Raw genomic sequence first — 15,813 nt, forward strand, 5'->3', positions numbered from 1 at the left:
CTTGTACTACTACATATCATACTACTCCCCTACCATCTATTTGTAGAAATACAATAGAAATACCTTTGGAGGTATTGATGCTGCCGATCTATAAAAATAAACCTTTATAAATCCATAATGGTGAGCCATATGTAGCTTTTCCACAATGTTACCGTTCTTAATGTTTTATTCTTGATATATTTATCCTGGGGGCTGGGTTTCTATGTAGACATTTTCCTTTTTAGCTGATCAGAAATTACTAAATTATTTCTCTAATTACGGGGTAGGCATTGATTCCATAGCTCGTTTATGAAGATTTTTTCTGCTAAAAGGCAACTACAGTAAGTACTTGGAATCATGCATTGGAATATTGGAGAAAATATTAACAAACTCTCATGAAAAAACACTAGAAATTGACAGAATGAGTCTCCTTTTCTCAATAAAATGCTACAAATGAATTTAATTTCTTGCTCAAAAACAGGCAGATAAACACCGGCAAAAATCACAGTTAAATGTCATACAGGAGCCATTTCCCCTTAGGTTTCTGGAACTTAATATACTTCAGTTTACATTGTTTTGAATGGGAATAACTACTCAGACTCAAAATTGTCTAACTGAAATCAACACATTGGGAAGATACAAGGTTGGGAAGGCTGGGGAAGAGAAAATCTGTGTGAGGTTACTAAAAACATATTTTGTCAAATAGGAAGAAGACTTGAACATCCTAAGGACTGGGAAGAAGCTATGTATCTTTTCTAGACATTTGCTTTTCTAGGGCAATATATACAGTGGGGCAAAAGAGTATTTAGTCAGCCACCAATTGTGCAGGTTCTCCCACTTAAAAAGGTGAGAGAGGCCTGTAATTTTCATCATAGGTATACCTCAACTATGAGAGACAAAATGGGGAAAAAAATCCAGAAAATCACATTGTCTGATTTTTAAAGAATTTATTTGCAAATCATGGTGGAAAATAAGTATTTGGTCACCTACAAACAAGCAAGATGTCTGGCTCTCACAGACCTGTAACTACTTCTTTAAGAGGCTCCTCTGTCCTCCACTTGTTACCTGTAGTAATGGCACCTGTTTGACCTTGTTATCAGTATAAAAGACACCTGTCCACAACCTCAAACAGTTACACTCCAAACTCCACTATGGCCAAGACCAAAGAGTTGTCGAAGGACACCAGAAAGAAAATTGTAGACCTGCACCAGGCTGGGAAGACTGAATCTGTAATAGGCAAGCAGCTTGGTGTGAAGAAATCAACTGTGGGAGCAATAATTAGAAAATGGAAGACATACAAGACCACTGATAATCTCCCTTGATCTGGGGCTCCACGCAAGATCTCACCCCATGGGGTCAAAATGATCACAAGAACGGTGAGTAAAAATCCCAGAACCACATGGGGGGACCTAGTGAATGACCTGCAGAGAGCTGGGACCAAAGTAACAAAGGCTACCATCAGTACCACACTACGCCGCCAGGGACTCAAATCCTGCAGTGCCAGATGTGTCCCCCTGCTTAAGCCAGTACATGTCCGGGCCCGTCTGAAGTTTGCTAGAGAGCATTTGGATGATCCAGAAGAGGATTGGGAGAATGTCATATGGTCAGATGAAACCAAAGTAGAACGTTTTGGTCTAAACTCAACTCGTCGTGTTTGGAGGAGAGAGAATGCTGAGTTGCATCCAAAGAACACCATACCTACTGTGAAGCATGGGGGTGGAAACATCATGCTTTGGGGCTGTTTTTCTGCAAAGGGAGGACGACTGATCCGTGTAAAGGAAAGAATGAATGGGGCCATGTATCGTGAGATTTTGAGTGAACACCTCCTTCCATCAGCAAGGGCATTGAAGATGAAACGTGGCTGGGTCTTTCAGCATGACAATGATCCCAAACACACCGCCTGGGCAATGAAGGAGTGGCTTCGTAAGAAGCATTTCAAGGTCCTGGAGTGGCCTAGCCAGTCTCCAGATCTCAACCCCATGGAAAACCTTTGGAGGGAGTTGAAAGTCTGTGTTGCCCAGCGACAGCCCCAAAACATCACTGCTCTAGAGGAGATCTGCATGGAGGAATGGGCCAAAATACCAGCAACAGTGTGTGAAAACCTTGTGAAGACTTACAGAAAATGTTTGACCTCTGTCATTGCCAACAAAGGATATATAACAAAGTATTGAGATGAACTTTTGATATTGACCAAATACTTATTTTCCACCATGATTTGCAAATAAATTCTTTAAAAATCAGACAATGTGATTTTCTGGATTTTTCCCCCATTTTGTCTCTCATAGTTGAGGTATACCTATGATGAAAATTACAGGCCTCTCTCATCTTTTTAAGTGGGAGAACTTGCACAATTGGTGGCTGACTAAATACTTTTTTGCCCCACTGTAGTTCTGTATTTTCAATTAGTATATTATTTATCCTTGCTTTTGGTCGTAGCTAATAAAGCAGTGGATTCCAACCTTCTTCAAGCAAACAATGAAACTGTCATAATGTTTTACACACCACTATCTGCAACACGGCTGGCCGTATTTGGTTGTTTTAACAATGGAATTGCCCCTTCTTAAAGAAGCATGCCTGCTGCCTCTTTTTTTCTGGAATTAGATTTAGGTAAGGTGATACTCTGCCCCCCAAGTCCTGCTGTGCTGCCTCATAGTGCTGGGGTGTGTGTGTGTGTTCCTGGGAGGGATGAGTGAAGAACACTGGGAGTGTATGCCGAGAGTATATATTCCCAGCAGGGTCATCCAAGGCATGAAGGACAACTCAGTTGCCCAGCTAAAGCAAGCAGGCACCTATACTGGGCAGCAGGGATACAGGAAGAAGCTGGAGGCTATAATGGGCCGACAAGGCAGAGATCACTTTAGTGATAATGGCAAAGGCATCAATTACACTATGTGGGAGAAGGCAATGGTAAACCACTCTTGTATTTTTACCAAGAAAACCACATGGATAGAAAATATAAAATGACTGATGATGTAGTGCTAGATGATGGGCCCCTCAGGTTGGATGGTACTCAACATCCTACTGAGGAAATGCTGAGGATCTTTCAGAGTACTAATGTTGTTTATGATGTGGCTAGATTAAAGCCTTTGGGACATCTAGTTGCTGATGTTGCCATACAGTACAGCAAAAGAAAATCCAAAGCTGCAAAGATAGAATTACAGTAGGAACATGGAACATAAGAAGCATGAGCATGGGAAAGCTGAACATAGTGAAAGATGAAATGACTACAAATTGACATCTTAGGCCTCAGCAAAGTGAGATGGACTGATATCGGACATTTTCAGTCAGAAGATCATACTGTTTATTACTCAGGACATGAAAAACAAAGAAGGAATAGGGTTGCTTTTATAGCAAGGGAGGTTATAGCAAGAACAGTACAGTATTTGGCTACAATGCAATCAGTGACCAAATAATATTAATTAGGCTTTGTGGACAACCATTTAATATGATGATCATTCAAGTTTATGCTCCAACCACCAATGCAGAAGAAGAGGAGGTTGATGAGTTTTATGATCAATTTCAATATGAAATCAACAGAACGTGCAAGCAAGATGTGCTGTTTGTGATTAGGGACCGGAATGCCAAAGTTGGAAACATTAGAGAAGAAAATGTAGTTGGATTGTGGCCTCCAGTATCAGCATCTGAAATCAAGTCTCTTATTGGACAATTCAGAAAAGGGAAGGCTCCGGGGATGGACTTTATTCCAGCGGAAATTTTAAAGAATAATGTAGAATGGTGGATCCCAATTTTAGCATAGCTTTTTACCTATATTGATAATACGGGGCGAATCCCAGAGGACTGGGGCTTGGTTATTATAGTCCCAATTTTTAAAAAAGGGAAGATAGATGACCTTGCAAATTACAGGCCTATTAGTCTACTAAACATAATTAGCAAGCTTTACACTAGACATCTTCACGGAAAACTCAAGGATTGGTTGGATCAGGGAAATTTGATAGTGGATGAGCAGTCTGGCTTCAGAGAGGGTAGAGGAATGACTGAACAATGTTTGGTTCTCCAGCATCTAACTGAAAAATATTGTACCAGCACAACATGATTGTACACTGCCTTTATAGACCTAAAGGCAGCTTTTGACTCTGTATCTAGGACCAAGTTGTGGGAGAAGCTGGAAGCTGCTTCAATAGACAGTAGGCTCCTCCATTTAATTCATGCTCTATATTCCAATACGGTCCTTAAGGTCAGATGTAACAGGCATGGATCCTTTCAAAGCCCATTAAAGTACAAAAGGGGGTGAAACAGGATTGTATTTTGGCTCCTCTACTTTTCAACTTTTATATAGGTAAGATGTCTAAATCACCCGGATTTTCACCCCCCTAAATTAGGGGACCAAAGTATTGCCTTGCTACTTTATGCAGACAATGTGGTTATAATCTCCAGGACACCTACAGGCCTTAACAGAGCTTTGAGAACTCTGGCCTGATACTATATCAACAATCAGCTGGAAATAAATTATCAGAAAACCAAGATCATGGCCTTTGCTAAAAGGCCAAAATTCCATCCCTAGGATATAAATGGACACAGAATAGAGCAAGTGACTAACTGCAAGTATTTAGGTGTAGTTACGCACGCTATGGGATCGAGGAAAGCCCACTGTGATTATGTTACCGATTCTGGACAAAGATCAGCGAATGTTATCCTAAAATTCTTTGGGCGCAAAGGAGGGTACTATGTACCAGCAGCTCTTAAACTCTTCCAGGCTAAGTCGTCAGCCCAGCTCCTTTACAGGTCCTTTGTTGGCTCTCCAACTTCAAGTATTACATCCCTGGAAAGAGTCCAATCAAAATTTATCAGAGTGGCCCTCCAAATGCCCAGATGTGTGTCAAATGCTTATCGTCGACTCAAAGTAGGTATGATAAAAGTGGAGGCAAGAGTTTGCCTAGCTTCTCTGAACCTTTGGCTAAAGCTCAAGTATTATCCTCAAGGTTTAGCGCCACTTAACTCTCAAGATAATTTCCAATCTTCCTGGAAAAAGGACACTGATCTTAGTTTCTCAAAGCTAGGATTTTCCACGACTCTCATTCTGAGGATGGAATATGAACAGGCAAAATTGGCCTTGAAGCAAAGGCAAAAGATATAGAGTGCCAAGCGGATTTAGGGAAGGCTCCTTATTTCCTATTTCCAATGAATAGTAGATTTATCATCACTGCTGCTACCTTACTCAGCTTGAAATTCCTAGTCATTGGAAAGCTTTTTCCTTAGCCCGAAGCCATGCTCTCCCTCTGCAGTGCTGGATGGCAGATATAAAAAAAATTCCATTAGTGGCAAGGTGGCGCTCTTGTGACATTGGAGAGGTAGAAACTACAGACCACGTTCTTCTTTGTTGTCCTCTTTATAAAGCGCCCTGGAGTAAATTAATTTTACCCTTGAACAACAAATATCCTGGGCGTAAAGATACAGACTAGGTAGCCAGGTTCTGTGCAGCTGCAGTGAAGATCCGTCAGATTATTATTGGAAAATTGCAGTAACATACCCTTTTAATAACTTTTGCTGTATATATATCATATCTTATATATTATATTTACGTTTACTCTTATATATGTTTATATCCAACAAAATACTAGTTACTATAATATAAATTAAGATGATTGTATTTAATTTTGATTAAGGAGCTCATTCAGATTGTGATATAAATGTATTTTAATACTAACTGGAACTTATAACTTTAAATCTATTTGATTTTACTTGGTTTATCACTTTTTAGACTCAAGCTGTATACCTTTATAGAATTGCCACTTGTACTGGTTGATGACCCTAATAAAATTGATTGATTGATTGATTGGATTGTATGGCTTAGGAAACCAAAATGAAGCAGGAGACCGACTTATCAATTCCTGTCACTCCAATGATTTCTTCATAGCTAACACTGCCTTCAAACAACCAAAATGACATTTCTATACATGGACATTACCAGATGAAGTATGTAGAAATCAAATTGACTATATTATTGTAAAAGGAAGTAGAGGAGTTCAATTATAGCATCAAAGACATGGCCAGGTGCTGACTGTGGAACAGATCATAAACGGCTTATGTGCAAGTTCCAGGTTCAGGTAAAAGAGAAGATGTAAGTTAGTTTCCACTATATGATCTTGAACATATATCCACCATTTTCAAGGAGAACATCAGGAATTGCTTTGAAGTCCGGAACCTCATTGATAGAAAAGGAGAGGAATTATGCAATGAACTTAAAGAAGTTGTTAAGGATGACTGTGAAAAGAGACTGCCAAAAAAGAAGAAAGAGAAGAAAGCAAACTGGATGTCAGAACAAATTGTAGAAATTGCTAAGAAGAGAAGAGAAGTCAAAGCCAAGAAAGACAAAAATCTCAGAAAGGAATTTAAAGAGTTTCAGAGAGCTGTAAGAAGAGACAAAGAGCAGTACTACAACAATATCTGTAAAGACATTGAAGATGGAAACAGAAAATATGAAAAAACAAAGAAAGTCTTAGAAAAGATCTCTGAACTCAGAAGGGGATTCCAACCTTGAATTGGTATGCTAAAGGATACCAATGGACAGATAGTAACTGATTCAAAGGAGATCAAGGGAAGATGGAAGGAGTATACTGAAATACTTTAGAGATGTCAACATCCAAGATACCTTAGAAGATATTCCCTATTTACCAGAACCTCTGGTACTAGAATATGAAGTTAGATTAGCACTCTTGTCATTATCCAGATGGAAAGCTACAGGAGCTGATGGAATACCCACAGAAATAGGGCAAGCAACAGAAGAATCAATAAAAGTTCCAACCAAGCTATTCTAGCAAATCTGGAGAATGACACAGCGGGCAACAGACTGGAAGAATCAATCTACTTTCCAATATATAAAAAAGGAGATTTAACAGAATGTACAAACTATTGTACAATATCTGTACAATGCAGATTAGAGTCCTACATAAAAAAAGAGATGCCAGACATTCAAGCTCGCTTTAGAAAAGGGCAAGGAACATGAGATATTATTGCTGATGCCCACTGGATAATTGAGAAAGCCAAAGAATACCAAAAAGAAGCCAGTAAGTGCTTCACTGATTATAGAAAGGCCATTGATTGTTTTGATCATGTCAGGCTGTGGAATGTGCTTAGAAAAATGGGAATCCCAGAACATCTCATTGTCCTCATGAGAAACTTATATACAGTACAGGCCAGGAATCCACAGTACGGACAGCACATGGCAAAACAGACTGGCTTCAGGTTGGCAAAGGAGCGTGACAAGGCTGTACAGGTAGTCCCCAGTATTGTTGTATAATACTTTATAAGTAGTATTGTGTAATGAACTTGAACCATTGTATATTAACTTGAATTTTGCTACAATAGGCTCCGCTCTTAACTATGGGTCATCTGTAACTTGAACATTCTTAACCCGGGGACTACCTGTATACTCTCCCCTTATTCAACCTATATATCGAATATATATTAAGGGAAGCTGGATTGGAAGAAGATGAGTGTGATTTTAAAACTGCAGGAAGAAACATCAGTAACCTGTGCTATGCTGATGATGGTACCCCGATGGCTGAAAATGCAAAGGATCTGCAAGTTTTAGAAATAAAAGTCAAGGAGCACAGTGAAAAAATGGTAAAATTAAATATAAGCAAGACCAAACTAATGACAATAGGTACAATAACCAGAATTGACAAAAAATATATTGGAGTGGTGGATAGCTACAGCCATTTAGGATCAACCATCAACAGTAAAGGAACAAGCCGTCAAGAAATATGTTGCAGACTAGCACTTGGATGGACTCAGTTACAAGGGTGATGAGTACATCATTGGAAGACCTGAAAGACCAGGTTAGAAGCAGATCATCACTAAGACCACATAAATCTATGTGGTCACTTTATTTGACACATAAAGTCAAATCAATCCAATCGAGGTGACACAATCAACCACAAAAATGCCTCTCCCCATAATTTTCTGTTTTAGTTAGATAGTAGATTGGTAAATTAATACTGAGAAAAATACATATTTTGCCCTAGCAGGACATTCTTTCTGCTGGAGGAGAATGAGAAACATAACACAGCTGTGGACTAAGGATATGTAAACCAAAAGGCTTATCATTTTTTCTTCTTTCTCATAGTGGTAACTACTGTACAAAAAGGTGCAGCTTTTAATAGACTCATGCATGACAGATAACGCTCCCATGCTCACTGCTGCTGCAGCAAGAACTTTAAATACAAAATTTGGGGAGGTGCAAATGATCTCAAGAGACTTTATTATCTGTATCAAATTTCATATAATACAGCTTTGAATCCTCATTGGCTGATGTTATAAGGCTGCACATCCTCTCCTTTCCTACCACTTTATGTCATCAGAACGTATATGATTCAGAGGATACTTTTGATATGAATCATTTTCTTACCAACTCAACTGCACCCAGCTTAACTGGGATCTCTGAATCCAATGCAACGTCTTCCCCACCCATAGATTCCATTAGCATGTTCAGCTTTCAGTGTGGGACTACAGTGGTGCTTAAATGTTTGTGAACCCTTTTGAATTTTCCATATCTATGCATAAATATGACCTAAAACATGGTCTGTTCTCTACATAAAGAGAACCCAATTAAACAAATGAATCAAACACACTATACTTTTTCATTTATTTATTGAGGAAAATGATCCAAAGCTACATATTTGTTTTTGGTCATAGTTATGCAGAAATATCGAAAATTCAAAAGGGTTCACAAACTTTTAAGTACCACTATATAGAGAGATCATGATTAGGAAGAGTTATTTTATATAATGCATAATTAATTTATGATTAATTATGAATGGTCAGCCAGTGTCATGATAGAAGATATGCATTGACTCTGAACTTCAGTAAAAAAATAAAAAGATGCTGTGCTACAGCATGAGTTTTTATGGTCTTCAAATATTACTCACCATATAATATGCACATAAAATACTAACAATTATTATAGATACAGTATTTGTTTACAATTTGTCTTTTTCTCTTTTAAAACTAAGACATAGTATACAGTGAGAAAATTGCCTTAATATCAGACAAAGTAACCGAAAAAAGTGTCCCTCATCTTAAAAATGTGGGATTCTAAATTTGTCTCCTCCTGGCAACCCTTCCTAGATTACGTGCTTAGGTTGGGAAAAAACGAAGCTTTGATTGTGGGATTTAATGATCAGATGGTTTGTGTTAACAGAAATAATGTGAATCAGGATTAAATAGTGGTAAGAGATTTTTTTTTTTTTTTAATTTGTACTCATTCTGGAGATAGTTGGAAATCACTTTCTGTTTCATCTTTCTACTTGATCTCACTCTTTTAGTTTTTGTCTTTTTCTTTTAGTTCTATCTTCTCTCTCTTCTATACTTTCTGATTTGTATTTTAACTGTATTTTTTATATATCTTAATAAAAGTTTTGGTAAAAAAAATGTGGGATTCTGGAAGCATATTTCAGCTCTTTCCAGCTTGGTGTCATCTTAGTCATCATTGTACGTGTCCTTCTCTTCTTCCAATTCATGCATTAAGATTTTCCATTACTGCCTTAACAAATCTTTCACAGAAAGTGGCATGCAGTAAATGCCAGGGGACTCTTTTGGTTGCGCCATACTGACCTTGTGTTTATGAGATCACCTGGTCAACTAGAGTATATATTTGGATATAGATGGAAGATCTAGGCCCGACATCTCTGTTTAATCATATTACAGTAATCACTACAGGGAAGAACTCAAGTTTGAAAATAGCTTTATATTATGCTTCTCCAATAAATAGGAAAGTGAGTCAGTTTATAATTCACGTCCACAAACGCTTCCCCTTTTGGGAATAGGAATATCAGTTTTCCAGTGTTCATGATTATCATTTATTTACTGCATCATAGAGTTACTCAAAGGCAATTTGAGCAAATCCACTGTTTGGCTGTGCTATAGATAGGTACAAAATCAGAGAGAGAGAAAAACTACATTTGCAATAGCAGATTCCTCATTTATCCTTCATATAACCAAGCCATGAAATTATAATTGTCAGTTTTTCTAATAATAAACATGACACATAAAGAGAAATGACTCCTCCACTGAAGAACCAAGAAATTTATGCTCCCTGGTTTGGTCTGAAACAGCAAAGAGAGCCAGAATATATACATAACATCTAGAGATGTACAAATTGTACAGTGGAAAGAACTCTGCCACAAATATGCATTATTTCTCTTTTGGTGCTATAGTTACCCTTCCAACAGTTCAATATACTCACAACATCTGTGGTGAACTGCATGTTTGAGTATAGTCTAGGAATGAACAGTTCATTGTAATGGTTTTTCCAGGCAGCCATATTATTGCACAATAAATAAAATGACATAAAATATGCAGCTGCCTTGAAATCCAAATATTTTCCCCAAGCTAGCACTTTCATTCCAGGGATATTGCATTTTTGTAGCTCTCACAAACAGCAATGTTTTGATTCTCTGCACCATCCCCAGAACACTCATGATTAGCAAATGTAATACCGGTCAAAGAATAAATTCAAAGCCCTATAATTTGTTTTATGTCACTTACTTATCTTAACATATTCTGCATTAAAGCTTTTCTGACCTTGCACATATTAATTAAGAAACCTATGCATTTTGGAAAGGTAATCAAAAGGTTCAAGGAATAAAACACTGTAAATGGTTTGTCTGCAAAATGGAAGTAGCACAGCTTTTCTGAGCTTTCACTTTGCAAGTGACTGGCCTATAAACAAGATTTTAGCAGGTTCTCTTTGGAACAACTCTATTTAATTAATCTTCAAGCCATTAACCATTCATTTAAAATGCCACTTATAAAATCTTCATTTTGCACATTATCAGTTGTTTTGCAAATAGCTATCCACGAACAGAGGCATAATGATCTCCCTTTTCCCATTCTTGTAGCTTACTAACCTCATAGTCAATTTTGGCTTTTTAATTACTCACAATCATATTAGCATTTAAAATTAAATGGCAAATTAAAAAAAAATAATGTGCACAAACATAAAAAGTTAACATTCTTATTACAGAGCTGCCTGATGGAAGAAATAAAACCTACTTTTGTTTAAAGGGCATCATGGGGTTTTGTCTAAAATGGAAATATAAACAGAGATGAACATTTTTTCTATGTTTTCTATTATGTTTTTAATAAATACCAGTGAATTATTTTTAAACTATTTTTCACTGGGGGGGGGGGCGTGGAATCCTTGCCAGCAATAACTTTTCAAATTTCTCAATGAACTCAGTTGGACTAGTTATGCTTTTGTGTGATATATCACAATGACAGCTGTTCATTTCCAAATGGGGGTCTTAGAGAGAAAACAAAAGCAGCAATTTCTAAACTGGAATTTACATCTCAATTCTGGGCTTAAACTGTGGGTCTGAGACCAAGTTTCCTGTACATGCATCTAAAACCATGATGCCTGAACTCAAGCCAGAGTTTAAGTGGACTTTCCCCACTTCTACCTGATCAGGTGTGGCAGGGGTAATTTCACCAGGAAGGATAGTCTAGGGCAATGTTTCTCAACCTCAGCAAGATGTGTGGACTTCAACTCCCAGAATTCCCCAGCCAGCATAAAATTATTGAGTTTGAAAAACACTAGTTTAAGGTTCTACTGTCCTATTTTGACTCTTTATTCTTCCTTTCTTGGTGTGTTCTTCATTTTTAAAGGAATTATTTGCTGAATATTTTAGGATCAGAAGGCTACTATAAGCAGGTGTCTTAAAAGATCAGGATTCTCATGTAGCAAACCATAGTGTGTATGTATCTAACTTTTAGAAATTTGGGGCTGTGGTAAAAAGTGGTCTGAATCCATGCAAGAAAAGCTTATGCTAAAAAGACATTATCCTATGAAATTATGACCTGTCAGCCACATTCTAAATGTTACGATAATAGAGTCACCATATTTAAGCCTGTGGGTGAGAGACAGAATGATTTTGAAAGAGGTGGTCCTTACAGAAAGTACATGAATGGAGTAAGTGGATCTTATGTGGTGCGGTTGCGTTCAAGGAAGTATTTGTACAGAAGATGAGGAACAAGAGAGAGAATGATGTATTCAAATGTTTTGGGTTTTGAGGCTCAGAAACAGCTGGTACTCACACCCCATTTTCTCTTTTAGCTTGAGAAGCCTCACTTTCTGTAAAACAGATATTTTTTAACTCCTCCACACCTAATGTAACAACTGCTTCATGAATGAGCAGTCCACCCCAACCAGTCATTTTACAAAAACCCATAAAACTTTTCCAGGATGCCTAGGTCTGAAAAAGGAACACACACACACACACACACACACACAAATAAATGAAAAGGGCTCACGTAGCTGTTCGTATTGTAACCACAACTCTGGGCAGCTCACAAAATAGAAAAACGGCAGGAAGCCCCAATCAGAATAAAGATTCAACAAAAGCTCAATAAAAACCCCCGGCATTTTCAAAAGTATCTTGCACTTTAAACACTTGGAAAAACTTAACAAATAATAATAAAACTCCAAATACAAAAACCATATTGGACTAACATTAAAGGTAAAACTATGGGTTAAAATATTTTACCAAAGGCATCATGGGATGAATATGCTTTTATTATTATCCAGATTTCTCAGATGAGGGTAGACCATGGTTCAGCCTCAATCAGTTATCTTTGCCACCTTTCATAATCAATTATATAAGTAATGTAGTATATGGCCTAATTGACTAAAGCTTAAGTCTATAATATGAACAATAGACACTCAGAGAGCTAAAATATTTAAATTTTTACAGTGATTGAAATAAACAAAGTTGGATATAAAGAAATGTTGAAGTTGCCAAAAACAAATCTCAGTTCAATACAGTTCTCTTCTTCCAAAAATTGAGATAAACAAAGCATGCTTTTTTCTCCCAAACAGTTCCACACATCTCAGTAGTGACTTCTTCCTCACTCTTCAGTTACCTCCAGCTATTTGTCTTGTTTGCACTTTCACAGAGTCCCTCAAAAACGTCTTGTTTAAACACAGGAAGCCACATCAAAGACAGAATCTCACTGTTATGGTTCCATGACTGTGACTAGGGACGCACGCTTTCTTTCAGTCATATAATAATAATGCTATCAGCCTAGAAATTTGACATTAAGGATTAAAAATGGCTCCTTTCTCCCTGCTTATTATTCAAAAGACCCTGAAAAGTAATCTGTTTTCTGAAGCCATGTTTTGCAATCTGCATAAATATGCCATCATTCTCAGATCTTCCTCTGGCTTAATTGAAAGTGTATATCACAGAATATGGAAAATGTAAACTGTAAGCATACATAGTAAAACACTGTATAAGCAACAAGTTTTTCTAGCAAATGGGTATAAAATGATCATGTCCTCCCCTTCCCCAAAAGCCTGAACACGAAAGTCTGTTAAGGTACAGAACTTCAGAAAACAGAAAGAAAACTTCTTACTCAGTTTGCACTGAAATTTAATTTGAGGCAGGTCAATTAAGTCAAGTTTATGAAAGAAGAGCCTTTTGATAATAATTTCAATTTCATAATGACTTTGAGTAATGAATCTACTAATGATGCAAACTTATTTTGTTTCATTTTAAATTCATTTAATATAAATTTATTAAATTAAATTAAATTAATTAAAATTAAATTTAAATTATAAATTCTTGATCATTTAAAATCATTCAGCCCCTTTGAGTAAAATTATAGATCAGAAGCAAGGGGACCCCCACTTCTTTAAAAAAAAAGCAAATGACTCTAGAATTAGAGAATATGAATATGCTGTTTATCCACTGAAGTTCCATGACATGGAACCTCAATGGCTGTACAGCATTAAGCCTGTGTTAAAAAACTACAACAACTGGGATCATAGCAGGACAGGGCCAAATCTGCACCAGAAAGCCTTCTGAAGCAGTTGGGTGCATGGTAGCACATTGCTAAACCTGCATTTGGACTGTTCTCTCTCTGTGTGGGGTATGTTTGGGAGGTGGAGACTAAAGTGACATTCACTGTTAACAAATCATAAACACACACTAGGGTATTAGAAGAAGGCACTGGGGAAAAGAGAAGATTGATTGTGAATGCTGTACCTGGCCGAGACAGTAATAAAATCCTGCAACTTTGCACAGATAAAAGGGCAAGGTAGGAAGTCCCTCTCATAGAAAACAGTGATGCCATGGGCTGTAGAAGCTCAGCAGAAGCTCCCAACTTAATCAAAGGTAAAAGGTATACATTTCAAAGGTAACAACAGCTCTTCTTCATTTTTGAGAATGCTGAGGGAGTGAAGGAAGAAGACACATTCCAAGGTGCATGGAAAGTTTGCTATGTTGTGAAAATGGCCAGTATGTGAAACTCATTCTTCCAAATATGTTGCCATGTTAATTTAATATAATATGGTTATGTTTAAAAATATTTACACATGCATTAGTTTTTTTCCCCATGACATGAGTATTACCTCTCAACAGAAGCATGCTGATGGGATGGCTTGTTTATCCTTGCATATAATCCTTCTAAGTGGTCCCTGTCCAGAGGTGCTGCAGGATTATTGCACCCACCAAAAGCTTCAGAAACAGGTGGAGAAGAAAGCTGGTAGGAGCTGATATCTGCATATATTTTTCGGAAGTGATTCACTCGTGCGTAATTTGGGTCTGTCTCATCATCATCAAGATCAGGTGGGGGTCCCATAGAAACTGTGGAATACTCAGGAAGTCCTCTGATCTGCTTCTGACGTAGTTCCTGATGTTTTGCACCAATCCTGGGAGACACAACAACTAATGTCAGTACATACTGCCAACTTAAAACAGGAAACCTACTTCATTAAAGTTTGATTAGATCAATTTAATATGCAAGCCAAATGCCAGTGACAATCATTTGACTTTTAAAATCACAATGTCAAAGTATACAGGTAGTCCTCGTTTAGTGACCACAATTGGGACCAGCAACTTGGTCATTAAGTAAAGCAGTTGCTAAGTGAAACCACGACTGTGCTTATAATCTTACTTCAGCTTTCCTTTACTTCATAGACCTGTGAAGGTTGTAAATGCAAGGGTTGGTCGCAAAGTTACTTTTTCATCACTGTCGTAACTGCAAACGGTTGCTAAATGAGGCAGCTGCTATATGAGGACTACATGTAACAGCACATGTTAAGCAGGCAAGATAATCACAAATCCACCATAATTCACAACAATAAACATCTAATCCCCTTCCAAGTGTTTTCAGAGCCATGGCTGAAATGCCAAACATAAGTTACATGGAGAAGTAAAGGCAAATCTAACGAAGTCTCTTTTAAATTATCTATATCTCCTAAAATATGTTCTTCTTTTTTGCATCTGAATTAGCCAATATTACCAATGCCGCTTTTATCATATCTTCCTCCCAACTTAACAAATCACCTATATTAAATTCATTTGTGAGAAATGTGGCAATGTGAGATACAAATGCAAATGGAAATTAGTGGAGTAAAAAGTCAAAGACCTAAAGCAATTTACTAGGGTTTTCTACATTTTGTCCCAACACTTAAATTGGGGACATCATATCTCGTTATGTGGAGATTAGAGAGAGAATAATACAGTAAAAAAATGGACAGAAGCCTGGCAGAGATGAATTGGTACACGTAAGTGAATTAAATACTATTACTGGCAGTATTCCACTATGATAAATCTTTAAGTGGTATTACAAATGCGGCTGATAATCAGTGGCATTGTGTAATCTGTTGGGAATAGGAGAGGTAGGAAGACACCCAGGTATAATTTCAAACCTAGTCAGATTCAGATGATTCATCGTTTGCTTTGTGGCTGGAAACTTTAAACAAGGCACTGTTAATAATAAGAAACTTAAATGTTCAGCTGCCTCACTCCGTAATTAAAGCAGCAGAAAAGATCACAGCAGCCAGATGAGCCTGGTGCAGAGAGAGCAGAGAAT

General features: G+C 37.4%; 1 protein-coding gene across 9 annotated transcripts in view; it reads right to left on the reverse strand.

Annotated features, from left to right (window-relative positions):
- Positions 1-15,813, reverse strand: part of PARD3B (par-3 family cell polarity regulator beta) — a 560,921-nt gene that overhangs the window by 165,628 nt on the left and 379,480 nt on the right. For all 9 annotated transcript variants that reach the window (XM_088135640.1, XM_088135642.1, XM_088135644.1 and 6 more), the window contains one exon: positions 14,348-14,647. In XM_088135640.1, coding sequence (XP_087991766.1) covers positions 14,348-14,647 — 300 coding nt within the window. The remainder of the gene's footprint in view (positions 1-14,347; positions 14,648-15,813) is intronic.

This window comes from Python bivittatus, unplaced genomic scaffold, assembly GCF_059951505.1.
Source record: "Python bivittatus isolate LINGU-HERP-01145 unplaced genomic scaffold, Pbiv_v1 ctg000200_np1212, whole genome shotgun sequence".
Classification (NCBI taxonomy): Eukaryota; Metazoa; Chordata; class Lepidosauria; order Squamata; family Pythonidae; genus Python; species Python bivittatus.